This window comes from Oncorhynchus keta, unplaced genomic scaffold, assembly GCF_023373465.1.
Source record: "Oncorhynchus keta strain PuntledgeMale-10-30-2019 unplaced genomic scaffold, Oket_V2 Un_scaffold_3208_pilon_pilon, whole genome shotgun sequence".
In the NCBI taxonomy this organism is placed as follows: Eukaryota; Metazoa; Chordata; class Actinopteri; order Salmoniformes; family Salmonidae; genus Oncorhynchus; species Oncorhynchus keta.
In genome coordinates, this window is record NW_026290915.1 from 97,720 (window position 1) to 114,095 (window position 16,376).

Below are 16,376 nucleotides of genomic sequence, written 5' to 3' on the forward strand. Positions count from 1 at the left end.
GGTTGTTTAATAATGACGCTCCCCAGTACAGAAGAGGAGGGTTGTTTAATAATGACGCTCCCCAGTACAGAAGAGGAGGGTTGTTTAATAATGACGCTCCCCAGTACAGAAGAGGGTTGTTTAATAATGACGCTCCCCAGTACAGAAGAGGAGGGTTGTTTAATAATGATGCTCCCCAGTACAGAAGAGGGTTGTTTAATAATGACGCTCCCCAGTACAGAAGAGGGTTGTTTAATAATGACGCTCCCCAGTACAGAAGAGGAGGGTTGTTTAATAATGATGCTCCCCAGTACAGAAGAGGAGGGTTGTTTAATAATGATGCTCCCCAGTACAGAAGAGGAGGGTTGTTTAATAATGACGCTCCCCAGTACAGAAGAGGGTTGTTTAATAATGACGCTCCCCAGTACAGAAGAGGGTTGTTTAATAATGACGCTCCCCAGTACAGAAGAGGAGGGTTGTTTAATAATGACGCTCCCCAGTACAGAAGAGAGGGTTGTTTAATAATGACGCTCCCCAGTACAGAAGAGGAGGGTTGTTTAATAATGACGCTCCCCAGTACAGAAGAGGAGGGTTGTTTAATAATGACGCTCCCCAGTACAGAAGAGGGTTGTTTAATAATGACGCTCCCCAGTACAGAAGAGGGTTGTTTAATAATGACGCTCCCCAGTACAGAAGAGGAGGGTTGTTTAATAATGACGCTCCCCAGTACAGAAGAGGAGGGTTGTTTAATAATGACGCTCCCCAGTACAGAAGAGGAGGGTTGTTTAATAATGACGCTCCCCAGTACAGAAGAGGGTTGTTTAATAATGATGCTCCCCAGTACAGAAGAGGAGGGTTGTTTAATAATGACGCTCCCCAGTACAGAGGAGGGTTGTTTAATAATGATGCTCCCCAGTACAGAAGAGGGTTGTTTAATAATGACGCTCCCCAGTACAGAGGAGGGTTGTTTAATAATGACGCTCCCCAGTACAGAAGAGGAGGGTTGTTTAATAATGACGCTCCCCAGTATAGAAGAGGGTTGTTTAATAATGATGCTCCCCAGTACAGAAGAGGAGGGTTGTTTAATAATGATGCTCCCCAGTACAGAAGAGGAGGGTTGTTTAATAATGATGCTCCCCAGTACAGAAGAGGAGGGTTGTTTAATAATGATGCTCCCCAGTACAGAAGAGGAGGGTTGTTTAATAATGATGCTCCCCAGTACAGAAGAGGAGGGTTGTTTAATAATGACGCTCCCCAGTACAGAAGAGGAGGGTTGTTGGTCAATGGGTTGGAGAAAAATCGAACAAAGCTTTAAAATAATGATTGTGCACTGACTCACATAACGCCTTCCGCTGCCCCCTTGAGCCCTGTACCCCCTAATTAACCCCATAACATGACATTACTGCCCCCTAGAGCCTCATACCCCCTAATTAACCCCATAGCATGACATTACTGCCCCCTAGATCCCCATACCCTCTAATTAACCCCATAGCATGACATTACTGCCCGCTAGATCCCCATACCCCCTAATTAACCCCGTAGCATAACATTACTGCCCGCTAGATCCCCATACCCCCTAATTAACCCCATAACAGTACTTTATTGCCCCCTCGAGCCCCATACCCCTAATTAACCCCGTAGCATGACATTACTGCCCGCTCGATCCCCATACCCCCTAATTAACCCCGTAGCATAACATTACTGCCCGCTAGATCCCCATACCCCCTAATTAACCCCATAACAGTACTTTATTGCCCCCTCGAGTCCCATACTCCCTAATTAACCCCGTAGCATGACATTACTGCCCGCTCGATCCCCATACCCCCTAATTAACCCCATGACATTACTGCCCCAGTATACAGCAAGTGGCAAAAGACCACCCTTAGAACAGTGCTTTTGTTGCAAGAGGGCAAGTCTTGGACTGTTACACAAGTCCTGCTAATATGATTTGGAGGAGGAGACACACAGACACACACACCTGCACACACACACACACACTCAGGGTTACTAAGTTAGTGCTAAAGCCCACATGCAGCTGTTTCCTGCATGATGTCAGATCAGAGTTATGTGTTTCAGGAGACGGGTAAATACTGGCTCTCGGTAGGGGTCTTCTCAGATGGACGCTACAGTACTGTCTGTGGTCCAGAGGGGTATTGTGAAAACAAACATATTATGTAGCCGTTCCTCCTTGTGGCATACACAGCATTAGAGGAACATTGTTTAAAAACCTCTACAGGATCGTTGGGTCCCTCACGGGACGGTTGAGCTTACATTGGCTAGTGCGATTAGCATGAGGTTGTTAGTAACAAGAACATTTTTCCCAGGACATTTCCCAGGATATTGGTAGAAAGCTTAAATTCTTGTTAATCTAACTGCACTGTCCAATTTACAGTAGCGATTACAGTAAAATAATACCGCTCTATTGTTTGAGGAGAGTGCACAGTTATGAACTTGAAAATGTATTAATAAACTGATACAAACATTTGAACAGAAATGCAATGGTTCATTGGATCAGTCTAAAACTTTGCACGTATACTGCTGCCATCTAGTGGCCAAAATGTAAATTGCACCTTGGCTGGAATAATACATTATGACTTTTCTCTTGCATTTCAAAGATGATTGTACAAAACCAAAATTTTTAAACGCATGTTTTGTTCTTTGTATTATCTTTTACCAGATCTAATGTGTGTTATTCTCCCATATTAATATCACATTTCCACAAAATTCAAATTGTTTCCGTTGAAATGGTATCAAGAATATGCATATCCTTGCTTCAGGTCCTGAGCTACAGGCAGTTAGATTTGGGTGTGTCATTTTAGGTGAAACTTGGATAAAGGAGCGGATCCTTATTAAAGGGACAAGTATCCATATTTCAGAACTGGCAACTGAAACATTTCTTACTCATTTTCAGATTTCTAGGGTTAGTCTCAAGTGTGGTCAGGGTGGAAACCTAATTTATTTCCACCAGGGCATTTTGTTTATATTGCTTTAGTGCTATAATTGTAATTCCCTAGTCAACGGAGTTATCGGTCTCTAGTTTAAATCATCAAAACTTATTGGGAGGCCTGTTTAAATTGGAAGTATATCTCACCACTGGGTTTCAGGATTTACTCTGTTCTTTATATGAAATTTGGACCTGATTACTTCCTGTAGCTTGGCTAAAGTAGGTATTTTGGATCTCTTCCATGACCTCTATGAAGAGAAATCTAAACAGGTCCTGCTAAGTCCAAACCAAGAGACAGCCATTTATGCTCAGTCTTATTTTCAATCTGTCTCCACTGTCCAAACTATTCTTGGCTGTGAATGCACGAAACAGAGCAAAATATGCCATGTTTTCCCCCCTCTGTTTAGCCACAAAATATGACAAAAACCATGGGATCCTAGACTGTGTCGTAAAAGCCAAATACTTTGAGACCTCAGTGTTGTTTTACTCTGACTTAGCAAATAAACACTTTGGTGTTCATAGTTTTTTTATTTTATTTGGACTTATCACCCATGATGCCACCCCATGGACACGTGTCTAACCTCTGACCCCGTCCTGCTTGAAGGAAAGACGAAGCCCCCACATTAGTAACATTTATATATGTACTCCCGCATGGATACCATGTTTAACGTGTCGTTGTGTGTGGCCACAGACCCAGTAGGAGGTGGTGTATAAATCATTATGGGTCAGAGTGTGAAAACAAACATCCCTCCCTGGCTGCTGGGATGGCTCACTGGGTGGAATCCATGATAGATGACCTTCTCCCCAGTCCTGATGGCTTACCGGGTAGAATCCATGATAGATGACCTTCTCCCCAGTCCTGATGGCTTGCCGGGTGGAATCCATGATAGATGACCTTCTCCCCAGTCCTGATGGCTTGCCGGGTGGAATCCATGATAGATGGCCTTCTCCCCAGTCCTGATGATTTACCGGGTGGAATCCATGATAGATGGCCTTCTTCTCCCCAGTCCTGATGGCTTGCCGGGTGGAATCCATGATGGATATCCTTCTCCCCAGTCCTGATGGCTTGCCGGGTGGAATCCATGATAGATGGCCTTCTTCTCCCTAGTCCTGATGGCTTACCGGGTGGAATCCATGATGGATATCCTTCTCCCCAGTCCTGATGGCTTGCCGGGTGGAATCCATGATGGATATCCTTCTCCCCAGTCCTGATGGCTGGCCGGGTGGAATCCATGATAGATGACCTTCTTCTCCCCAGTCCTGATGGCTTGCCGGGTGGAATCCATGATGGATATCCTTCTCCCCAGTCCTGATGGCTTGCCGGGTGGAATCCATGATAGATGGCCTTCTTCTCCCTAGTCCTGATGGCTTACCGGGTGGAATCCATGATGGATATCCTTCTCCCCAGTCCTGATGGCTTGCCGGGTGGAATCCATGATGGATATCCTTCTCCCCAGTCCTGATGGCTTGCCGGGTGGAATCCATGATGAATATCCTTCTCCCCAGTCCTGATGGCTGGCCGGGTGGAATCCATGATAGATTACTTTCTTCTCCCCAGTCCTGATGGCTTGCCGGGTGGAATCCATGATGGATATCCTTCTCCCCAGTCCTGATGGCTTGCCAGGTGGAATCCATGATGGATCTCCTTCTCCTCCCCAGTCCTGACACAGTAAACTACCAGTGGCTACTCAGGAGTGTCTTTCTCTCTCTCTCTCTCTCTCTCACTCACTCACTCACTCACTCACTCACTCACTCACTCACTCACTCACTCACTCACTCACTCACTCACTCACTCCTGACTCCTACCCTCAGGGCTTAAGGGGTTTGGTGTTAGGGGGTTGGTGTTAGGGGTTTGGTGTTAGGGGTTGACCGTTAACCGACCCGAGCCGCTGAGTTGTTAGAAAAACCTGCTGTTTGTTCAGGCACTTGGCTAGGATGACCAGGGTTTACCTTGAGGCCTGAGGCTTTACACTGCTGAACCTATGGCTAGGATAGCATATCCCATTTGTAGTGGTGCTTAATATGTCTACAGGACATGAAATACAGTCAATGTTGGTCAAGAATTTTCTTATTTAAGCTTTTTCCCAGCTCTTTCCAAGTTGTCCAGCTAAAATGAAATCTCTATTTTCTCAAGACATATGTTTAACTGTGGATCATTTGAAACTTCCTAACCAGGGATGGTGTGGGCTGGAATGGGCGTGGTGGGCGTCAGAGCCGCCTGTCATCCAGCGGGTCCAACACGGAAGAGGACGGAGGAATTTTTGTCAACTCCACCAGCAGCAAGCTCCTGGAGAGAGCCCACGGCATCCTCATGTGAGTGACTCTACATCTTAGTTTAACCTCTCTGGGATAGTCGGGACGGTAACGTTCCACCTCGCCAACAGCCAGTGAAATTGCAGGGCGCCAAATTCAAAACAACAGAAATCCCAAGTATTTTACACCATTTTAAAGATAAACTTGTTGTAAATCCAGGCACAGTTTCTGATTTTCAAAAAGGCTTTACAACGAAAGCACACAACAATTATGTTAGGTCAGCACCTAGTCACAGAAAAACACATACACATGTTTTGTTCGATAAAGTTCATATTTATATCCAAAAATCTGTTTACATTGGCGCGTTATGTTCAGTAGTTCCAAAACTTCCGGTGATTTTGCAGAGAGCCACATCAATTTACAGAAATACTCATAATAAACATTGCTAAAAGATACAAGTGTTATGCATGTAATTTTAGATCCACTTCTCTTTAATGCAACCGCTGTGTCAGATTTCATTTTTTTTTAACAGAAAAAGCACACCATGCAATAATCTGAGTATGGCGATCAGACAAAAAAACAAGCCATACAGATACCCGCCATGTTGTGGAGTCAACAGAAGTCAGAAATAGCATTATAAATACTCACTTCACTTCATCAGAATGCACTCCCAGGAATCCCAGTTCCACAATAAATGTTTGTTTTGTTCGATAAAGGCTATCATTTATGTCCAAATACCTACTTTTTGTTCGCGCGTTTAGTACACAAATCCAAACTCAGGAGGCGCAGGCAAGTCCAGGCGAAAAGTCATATTACAGTTCGTAGAAACATGTCAAACGAAGTATAGAATCAATCTTTAGGGTGTTTTTATCATAAATCTTCAATAATGTTTCAACCGGATAGTTCCTTTGTCTGTAGAAATGCAATGGAACGCAGCTAACTCTCATGGGAGCGCGCGAGACTGAGCTCATGGCACTCTGCCAGACCCCTGACTCAAACAGCTCTCATTCCCCCCTCCTTCACAGTAGAAGCATCCAACAAAGTTCTAAAGACTGTTGACATCTAGTGGAAGCCTTGGGAAGTGCAATATGACCCCATAGACACTGTATATTCGATAGGCAATGACTTGAAAAACTACAAACCTCATATTACCCACTTCCTGGTTGGATTTTTTTCTCAGGTTTTTGCCTGCCATATGAGTTCTGTTATACTTAGACATTGTTCAAACAGTTTTAGAAACTTCAGAGTGTTTTCTATCCAAATCTACTAATTACATGCATATTCTAGCTTTTAGGCCTGAGTAGCAGGCAGTTTACTCTGGGCACCTTTTTATCCAAGCTACCCAATACTGCCCCCCAGTCCCAAATAAGTTAACACCGGTCACCCACCCACCACCAGCACTGCTTAAGTTACTGTCAGGAATGACTTTCTGTCTAAGACCTCCTACACCACTCATTAAGTTACTGTCAGGACTGACTGTTTCTGTCTCAAACCTCCTACACCACTCCTCTTTATGCCCTATTTTGGCCTGGTAGAGAAGACACAGTGTAGATATTCTTCTAAGTCCCTAAAACCATCTGCTCTCTTTTACCAGGAGAAACAAAAACTACAAATCAAAGCCCAGTCTTCCAAAGGTAAGCCACCTTGTTAAGCCACCTTGTTAAGCCACCTTGTTAAGCCACCTTGTTAAGCCACCTTGTTAGGCCACCTTGTTAGGCCACCTTGTTAAGCCACCTTGTTAAGCCACCTTGTTAAGCCACCTTGTTAAGCCACCTTGTTAAGCCACCTTGTTAGGCCACCTTGTTAGGCCACCTTGTTAGCCACCTTGTTAGGCCACCTTGTTAGGCCACCTTGTTAGGCCACCTTGTTTTTAAACCGCTAGTGATGGTACTAGTGCTGACTCATACTGGCTGTGTGTTCTTCTCTGTTACCGCAGCACTTGCTTGACGTCAAGTCCCTAAAGTATCTCAGCAACCTGACGCTGCACGACCGCATCACCAAGTCCCTCCTCCACCTCCACAAGAAGAAGAAACCACCCAGCATCAGCGCTCAGTTCCAGGTCAGTCAGTCCCCCTTAGGCACACATCTAGGATCAGTGTATCTTTCCCAAATCATGCCCTTTACTATTAGGGCAAGGGTGCCAAACTTAAATCCTGGCGGGCCATGAAGCTGCTGGTTTTTGTTATATCTTTTAAATTCTTCTCCAATTACGCCCATGAAGACCTAGACAACAAAGTGAGGGGAGTTCCTAACTAATCAGTGACCTTAATTGATCAATCAAGTGCAAGGGAGGAGCAATGACCCGCTGGCCCTCGAGGACTGGAGTTTGACACCTGTGTATCAGGGGATAAAATACAAAACTGACCTCAGATCAGTGGTTAGGGGTGACATCTCTCTGCTACATGTATCTGGGATGTGTATTGGAAGTGACCAGCTGAGTCCAGCTGACAGAATGGATGTTCTCTAGAACTCTGGGTGTTGTCCCATGAGCTGTCTGTTACAACCTCCTCCCTCTGTCTGTACGCCTGTCCGCCCGCCCAGTGTCGGGTCCCAGCCTGTGACGTCTTTTTAAAACCTTGTCTGTCTGTCTGTCTGTCTGTCCGCCCACTGTCAGGTCCCAGCCTGTGACGTCTTTTTCTTTTTATCATCCCTCCCAAAAGACAACGATGACATCATGTCTGGGTGGGAAAAAATAACTATTTTAATAGGCCATAAAAAGCATCTCTTGTCAAGAACATCCCCATGTCGCTGTCACTTTGGAAACTAGTGTAATCCCTGATGATGAATGTTCAGCTCAGTTGAGCAGATTTCACCACGTCAAAAAGAAAATAATAAAACCCATATGCTATTTTATATTAGAAATATTCTCTGGCACTTTTGTATACTTTTTAGCCAGTAGTTCGGAAAATAGTGCTCACGAGCCGAAAGTGTTCCCAGAAAATTGCGTACTACATCACATATGTGCTACACGTCATTGCTCTCGCCCTGCTGTGTGTTCATCCTATGCATCTTGCCTGCTGTCTCATATGACAAGGGGCTGATGCTCATTGGTTGAACTCAAATTGCTGGACTATGTTGGGGGAAAATGTAGGGGAAATGGTGCAGCACACCTTCCAGAAAGAACAGTTACTTTCAAACTAGGTTTAAAAATGACTTTGTAGTCGCCAAAGTAAAGGTAAATACTTAAATATGGAAGTCCCCAGCTTCTCTAAGAGCAGCTGAGTAGGCTGATGAAACAGAAGGGGACGTTGTCAACTCATCTCAGTTATGATCATCCCCTTTATCACAGCCGTAATCATCTCTCCATCCCCTCCCACCATCTTGTCTTTCTTAACTCCTCTGTTGTGTCTTTTCTCATGCCTGGCTGTCTCTATTGCTCCTGGCTCACAGTGGGGGAGGAGGAGTCCCAAATGACTCCCTATTCCCTACATAGTGCACTAGTTTTGACCAGGACCTGGAGTGGGGGGGGCATTTGGGACGCAGTATGAGAGTAAAGAGGCGTGACCACCCCCACAACAACAATCCCATATCCCCTAGCCCTGGCCTGTACTCTAACCCTCTCTGGCTGGCAGGAAGCCTGGGCAGAAGGCTGCGAGTGGTGACATCACTTCCCACATCCTGTTGTGTGGCTGATTGCTTTCATCTTCTGAGTGGAGTGGAGTGGGGGGGGGAGTGCATTCATGGCCAACGAAATAGCCACACACACACACACACACACACACACACACACACACACACACACACACACACACACACACACAGTGGGGCAAAAAAAAATTCAGTCAGCCACCAATTGTAAGTTCTCCCACTTAAAAAGATGAGAGAGGCCTGTAATTTGTATCATAGGTACACTTCAACTATGACAGACAAAATGAGAAAAGAAAATCACATTGTAGGATTTTTAATTAATTAATTTGCAAATTATGGTGGAAAATAAGTATTTGGTCACCTACAAACAAGCAAGATTTCTGGCTCTCACAGACCTGTAACTTCTTCTTTAAGATGCTCCTCTGTCCCTCTGTCCTCCACTCGTTACCTGTATTAATGGCACCTGTTTGAACTTGTTATCAGTATAAAAGACACCTGTCCACAACCTCAAACAGTCACACTCCAAACTCCACTATGGCCAAGACCAAAGAGCTGTCAAAGGACATCAGAAACAAAATTGTAAACCTGCACCAGGCTGGGAAGACTGAATCTGCAATAGGTAAGCACCTTGGTTTGAAGAAATCAACTGTGGGAGCAATTGTTAGGAAATGGAAGACATACAAGACCACTGATAATCTCCCTCGATCTGGGGCTCCACGCAAGATCTCACCCCGTGGGGTTAAAATGAGCAAAAATCCCAGAACCACACGGGGGGACCTAGTGAATGACATGCAGAGAGCTGGGACCAAAGTAACAAAGCCTACCATCAGTAACACACTACGCCGCCAGGCACTCAAATCCTGCAGTGCCAGACGTGTCCCCCTGCTTAAGCCAGTACATGTCCAGGCCAGTCTGAAGTTTGCTAGAGAGCATTTGGATGATCCAGAAGAAGATTGGGAGAATGCCATATGGTCAGATGAAACCAAAATATAACTTTTTGGTAAAAACTCAACTCGTCATGTTTGGAGGACAAAGAATGCTGAGTTGCATCCAAAGAACACCATGCCTACTGTGAAGCATGGGGGTGGAAATATCATGATTTGGGGCTGTTTTTCTGCAAAGGGACCAGGACGACTGATCCGTGTAAAGGAAAGAATGAATGGGGCCATGTGTCGTGAGATTTTGAGTGAAAACCTCCTTCCATCAGCAAGGGTATTGAAGATTAAACGTGGCTGGGTCTTTCAGCATGACAATGATCCCAAATACACCGCCCGGGCAACGAAGGAGTGGCTTCGTAAGAAGCATTCAGATGGACCTCACCCAGTCTGTTTCTTGTTGTCCGGCGCAAGAGAACCCAAGAGGACCCGTCTCTCTCCTCACCCCAACCCTCCATGCTACAGCAGCCAAGGACACACTAGCCTTTTATCCGAGACAGTCTTTTATTATGTTGTTAAAAAGGTTATAAAGATATGACAACAATTTATTCACACCAGACAAAAGCACTTCTCCCTGCTATTAAACAAGCCACAGTACACCAACAAAACCACTCCTCCCTGCTATAAAACAAGCCACAGTACACCAACAAAACCACTCCTCCCTGCTATAAAACAAGCCACAGTACACCAACAAAACCACTCCTCCCTGCTATAAAACAAGCCACAGTACACCAACAAAACCACTCCTCCCTGCTATAAAACAAGCCACAGTACACCAACAAAACCACTTCTCCCTGCTATAAAACAAGCCACAGTACACCAACAAAACCACTCCTCCCTGCTATAAAACAAGCCACAGTACACCAACAAAACCACTCCTCCCTGCTATAAAACAAGCCACAGTACACCAACAAAACCACTCCTCCCTGCTATAAAACAAGCCACAGTACACCAACAAAACCACTCCTCCCTGCTATAAAACAAGCCACAGTACACCAACAAAACCACTCCTCCCTGCTATAAAACAAGCCACAGTACACCAACAAAACACTCCTCCCTGCTATAAAACAACACAACACCAACAAAACCACTCCTCCCTGCTATAAAACAAGCCACAGTACACCAACAAAAACTCCTCCCTGCTATAAAAACCACAGTTCTCCCTGCTATAAAACAACCACAGTACACCAACAAAAACCACTCCTCCCTGCTATAAAACAAGCCACAGTACACCAACAAAAGCACTCCTCCCTGCTATAAAACAAGCCACAGTACACCAACAAAACCACTCCTCCCTGCTATAAAACAAGCCACAGTACACCAACAAAACCACTCCTCCCTGCTATAAAACAAGCCACAGTACACCAACAAAACCACTCCTCCCTGCTATAAAACAAGCCACAGTACTCCTCCCTGCTATAAAACAAGCCACAGTACACCAACAAAACCACTCCTCCCTGCTATAAAACAAGCCACAGTACACCAACAAAACCACTCCTCCCTGCTATAAAACAAGCCACAGTACACCAACAAAACCACTCCTCCCTGCTACAAAACAAGCTATAAAACACAGTACAAACAAAACCACTCCTCCCTGCTATAAAACAAGCCACAGTACACCAACAAAACCACTCCTCCCTGCTATAAAACAAGCCACAGTACACCAACAAAACCACTCCTCCCTGCTATAAAACAAGCCACAGTACACCAACAAAACCACTCCTCCCTGCTATAAAACAAGCCACAGTACACCAACAAAACCACTCCTCCCTGCTATAAAACAAGCCACAGTACACCAACAAAACACCAACAAACCACCAACAAAACCCTCCTCCCTGCTATAAAACAAGCCACAGTACACCAACAAAACCACTCCTCCCTGCTATAAAACAAGCCACAGTACACCAACAAAACCACTCCTCCCTGCTATAAAACAAGCCACAGTACACCAACAAAACCACTCCTCCCTGCTATAAAAAAACCACAGTAAAACAACACACCAACAAAACCACTCCTCCCTGCTATAAAACAAGCCACAGTACACCAACAAAACCACTCCTCCCTGCTATAAAACAAGCCACAGTACACCAACAAAACCACTCCTCCCTGCTATAAAACAAGCCACAGTACACCAACAAAACCACTCCTCCCTGCTATAAAACAAGCCACAGTACACCAACAAAACCACTCCTCCCTGCTATAAAACAAGCCACAGTACACCAACAAAACCACTCCTCCCTGCTATAAAACAAGCCACAGTACACCAACAAAACCACTCCTCCCTGCTATTAAACAAGCCACAGTACACCAACAAAACCACTCCTCCCTGCTATAAAACAAGCCACAGTACACCAACAAAACCACTCCTCCCTGCTATAAAACAAGCCACAGTACACCAACAAAACCACTCCTCCCTGCTATAAAACAAGCCACAGTACACCAACAAAACCACTCCTCCCTGCTATAAAACCAACAAAGCCAGTGAGCCGTCCGTGTATTTCTGTCTGTTTATACGATGTTTTAATATGTTTTTGGTGAAGTCAATGCCCTGGTATGTATTCACTAGGAACCAAACAGAAGCAAACGAAACAGGGAGGGGCCTACCTGAAATTGTCCAATAGAAATGTTTTCCGTTTGGAGATGTTAACAGTTTTTTTTTAAATAAATGTTTTGGACTAATGATGGCACCCCTGATCTGTCCTACCACAGGCCTCTCTCAATAAGCTGATGGAGACTCTGGGCCAATCAGAGCCCTACTTTGTCAAATGCATCCGTTCTAATGCAGAGAAGCTGCCCCTGCGCTTCAACGAGGGCCTGGTGCTCAGGCAGCTCCGCTACACGGGTATGCTGGAGACCGTGCGCATCCGCCAGTCAGGCTACAGCATCAAGTACACCTTCCAGGTAAGCAGTTTTATACAGATGCACAGACACGTACTCAAACTCACACACACACACACACACACAAACTAAAAAGAAACATCCTCTCACTATCAATGAGTTTTTCATCAAACTTAACATGTGTAAATATTTGTATGAACATTACAAAATTCAACAACTGAGACATAAACTGAACAAGTTCCACTGACATGTGACTAACATAAATTTAATAATGTGTCCCTGAACAAAGGGGGGTCAAAATCAAAAGTATTAGTCAGTATCTGGTGTGGCCACCAGCTGCATTAAGTACTGCAGTGCATCTCCTCATGGACTGCACCAGATTTGACTGTTCTTGCTGTGAGATGTTACCCCACTCTTCCACAAAGGCACCTGCAAGTTCCCGGACATTTCTGTGGGGAATGGCCCTCACCCTCAGATCCAACAGGTCCCAGACATGCTCAATGGGATTGAGATCCGGGCTCTTCGATGGCCATGGCAGAACACTGAAATTCCTGTCTTGCAGGAAATCTTGCACAGAACGAGCAGTATGGCTGGTGGCATTATCATGCTGGAGGGTCATGTCAGGATGGGTACCACATGAGTGAGGAGGGGAGGAGGAGAGGAGGATGTCTTCCATGTAATGCACAGCGTTGATTTCCTGCAATGACAACAAGCTCAGTCCGAGGATGCTGTGACACACTGCCCCAGACCATGACGGACCCACCACCTCCAAATCGATCCCGCTCTAGAGTACAGGCCTCGGTGTAACGCTCATTCCTTCGACGATAAAAGCGAATCCGACCATCACCCCTGGTGAGACAAAACCGCGACTCGTCAGTGAAGAGCACTTTTTGCCAGTCCTGTCTGGTCCAGCAACGGTGGGTTTGTGCCCATAGGCGACTTTGTTGCCGGTGATGTCTGGTGAGGACCTGCCTTACAACAGGCCTAGAAGCCCTCAGTCCAGCCTCTCTAAGCCTATTGCGGACAGTCATAGCACTGATAGAGGGATTGTGCGTTCCTTGTCTAACTCGGGCAGTTGTTTTTGCCATCCTGTACCTGTCCCACAGGTGTGATGTTCAGATGTACCGATCCTGTGCAGGTGTTGTTACACGTGGTCTGCCACTGCGAGGACGATCAGATGTCCATCCTGTCTCCCTGTAGCGCTGTCTTCGGCGTCTCACAGTACGGACATTGCAATTTATTGCCCTAGCCACATCTGCAGTCCTCACGGCGCTGTGTAGCATGCCTAAGGCACGTTCACGCAGATGAGCAGGGACCCTGGGCATCTTTCTATTGGTTTTTCAGAGTCAGTAGAAAGGTATCTCTAGTGTCCTAAGTTTTCATAACTGTGACTTAATTGCCTACTGTCTGTAAGGTGTTTGTGTCTTCTCGACCGTTCCACAGGTGCATGTTCATTAATTGTTTATGGTTCATTGAACAAGCATATGAAACAGTGTTTAAACCCTTTATAATGTAGATCTGTGAAGTTATTTGGATTTTTATGAATTATCTTTGAAAGACAGGGTCCTGAAAAAGGGACATTTATTTTTTTGCTGAGTTTATATATACACGCGCGCACACACACACACACGCACACACACACACATACACAAACATATATACATACATACATGCACACACACTCTCATCCCTAATTTACCCCATCTACCGGTCTGTCTCACATCGTAGACATTAGTCAGTGTTAATCTGCCGGTCTTCTCTCCTAGAAACACTCACATCGTAGACATTAGTCAGTGTTAATCTGCCGGTCTTCTCTCCTAGAAACACTCACATCGTAGACATTAGTCAGTGTTAATCTGCCGGTCTTCTCTCCTAGAAACACTCACATCGTAGACATTAGTCAGTGTTAATCTGCCGGTCTTCTCTCCTAGAAACACTCACATCGTAGACATTAGTCAGTGTTAATCTGCCGGTCTTCTCTCCTAGAAACACTCACATCGTTAGTCAGTTAACGTCTTCTCTTAGTCAGTGTTAATCTGCCGGTCTTCTCTCCTAGAAACACTCACATCGTAGACATTAGTCAGTGTTAATCTGCCGGTCTTCTCTCCTAGAAACACTCACATCGTAGACATTAGTCAGTGTTAATCTGCCGGTCTTCTCTCCTAGAAACACTCACATCGTAGACATTAGTCAGTGTTAATCTGCCGGTCTTCTCTCCTAGAAACACTCACATCGTAGACATTAGTCAGTGTTAATCTGCCGGTCTTCTCTCCTAGAAACACTCACATCGTAGACATTAGTCAGTGTTAATCTGCCGGTCTTCTCTCCTAGAAACACTCACATCGTAGACATTAGTCAGTGTTAATCTGCCGGTCTTCTCTCCTAGAAACACTCACATCGTAGACATTAGTCAGTGTTAATCTGCCGGTCTTCTCTCCTAGAAACACTCACATCGTAGACATTAGTCAGTGTTAGTCAGCCGGTCTTCTCTCCTAGAAACACTCACATTAGACGTTAGTCAGTGTTAGATACAATCCTGCCGGTCTTCTCTCCTAGAAACACTCACATCGTAGACATTAGTCAGTGTTAATCTGCCGGTCTTCTCTCCTAGAAACACTCACATCAGTGTTAAACATTAGTCAGTGTTAATCTGCCGGTCTTCTCTCCTAGAAACACTCACATCGTAGACATTAGTCAGTGTTAATCTGCCGGTCTTCTCTCCTAGAAACACTCACATCGTAGACATTAGTCAGTGTTAATCTGCCGGTCTTCTCTCCTAGAAACACTCACATCGTCAGTTAACATTAGTCAGTGTTAATCTGCCGGTCTTCTCTCCTAGAAACACTCACATCGTAGACATTAGTCAGTGTTAATCTGCCGGTCTTCTCTCCTAGAAACACTCACATCGTAGACATTAGTCAGTGTTAATCTGCCGGTCTTCTCTCCTAGAAACACTCACATCGTAGACGTTAGTCAGTGTTAATCTGCCGGTCTTCTCTCCTAGAAACACTCACATCGTAGACGTTAGTCAGTGTTAATCTGCCGGTCTTCTCTCCTAGAAACACTCACATCGTAGACACGTTAGTCAGTGTTAATCTGCCGGTCTTCTCTCCTAGAAACACTCACATCGTAGACATTAGTCAGTGTTAATCTGCCGGTCTTCTCTCCTAGAAACACTCACATCGTAGACATTAGTCAGTGTTAATCTGCCGGTCTTCTCTCCTAGAAACACTCACATCGTAGACATTAGTCAGTGTTAATCTGCCGGTCTTCTCTCCTAGAAACACTCACATCGTAGACATTAGTCAGTGTTAATCTGCCGGTCTTCTCTCCTAGAAACACTCACATCGTAGACGTTAGTCAGTGTTAATCTGCCGGTCTTCTCTCCTAGAAACACTCACATCGTAGACGTTAGTCAGTGTTAATCTGCCGGTCTTCTCTCCTAGAAACACTCACACATTAGTCAGTGTTAACATTAGTCAGTGTTAATCTGCCGGTCTTCTCTCCTAGAAACACTCACATCGTAGACATTAGTCAGTGTTAATCTGCCGGTCTTCTCTCCTAGAAACACTCACATCGTAGACATTAGTCAGTGTTAATCTGCCGGTCTTCTCTCCTAGAAACACTCACATCGTAGACATTAGTCAGTGTTAATCTGCTGGTCTTCTCCCCTGTAAACATGAAACAAAGAGTGCAAGTTTCAGTCACTCATTAGCGACGACATTAACATTTTCGTTCTGTCTAAAGGTGGTGTGGACTCGAGCCCTGGTGCAATTTCCTCTATTCCTCAGCAACCTCTGAGTCATGTCCTCTGTTGCTCAGCAACCTCCGAGTCATGT

At 45.1% G+C, this 16,376-nt stretch overlaps 1 protein-coding gene across 1 annotated transcript in view; it reads left to right on the plus strand.

Moving 5' to 3' along the window:
* Window positions 1-16,376, plus strand: part of LOC118374591 (unconventional myosin-IXAa-like) — a 113,019-nt gene that overhangs the window by 54,382 nt on the left and 42,261 nt on the right. The window contains exons 15-18 of the mRNA XM_052515867.1: window positions 5,099-5,236; window positions 6,771-6,810; window positions 7,113-7,235; window positions 12,409-12,600. Of these exons, the coding sequence (XP_052371827.1) occupies window positions 5,099-5,236; window positions 6,771-6,810; window positions 7,113-7,235; window positions 12,409-12,600 (493 nt within the window). The remainder of the gene's footprint in view (window positions 1-5,098; window positions 5,237-6,770; window positions 6,811-7,112; window positions 7,236-12,408; window positions 12,601-16,376) is intronic.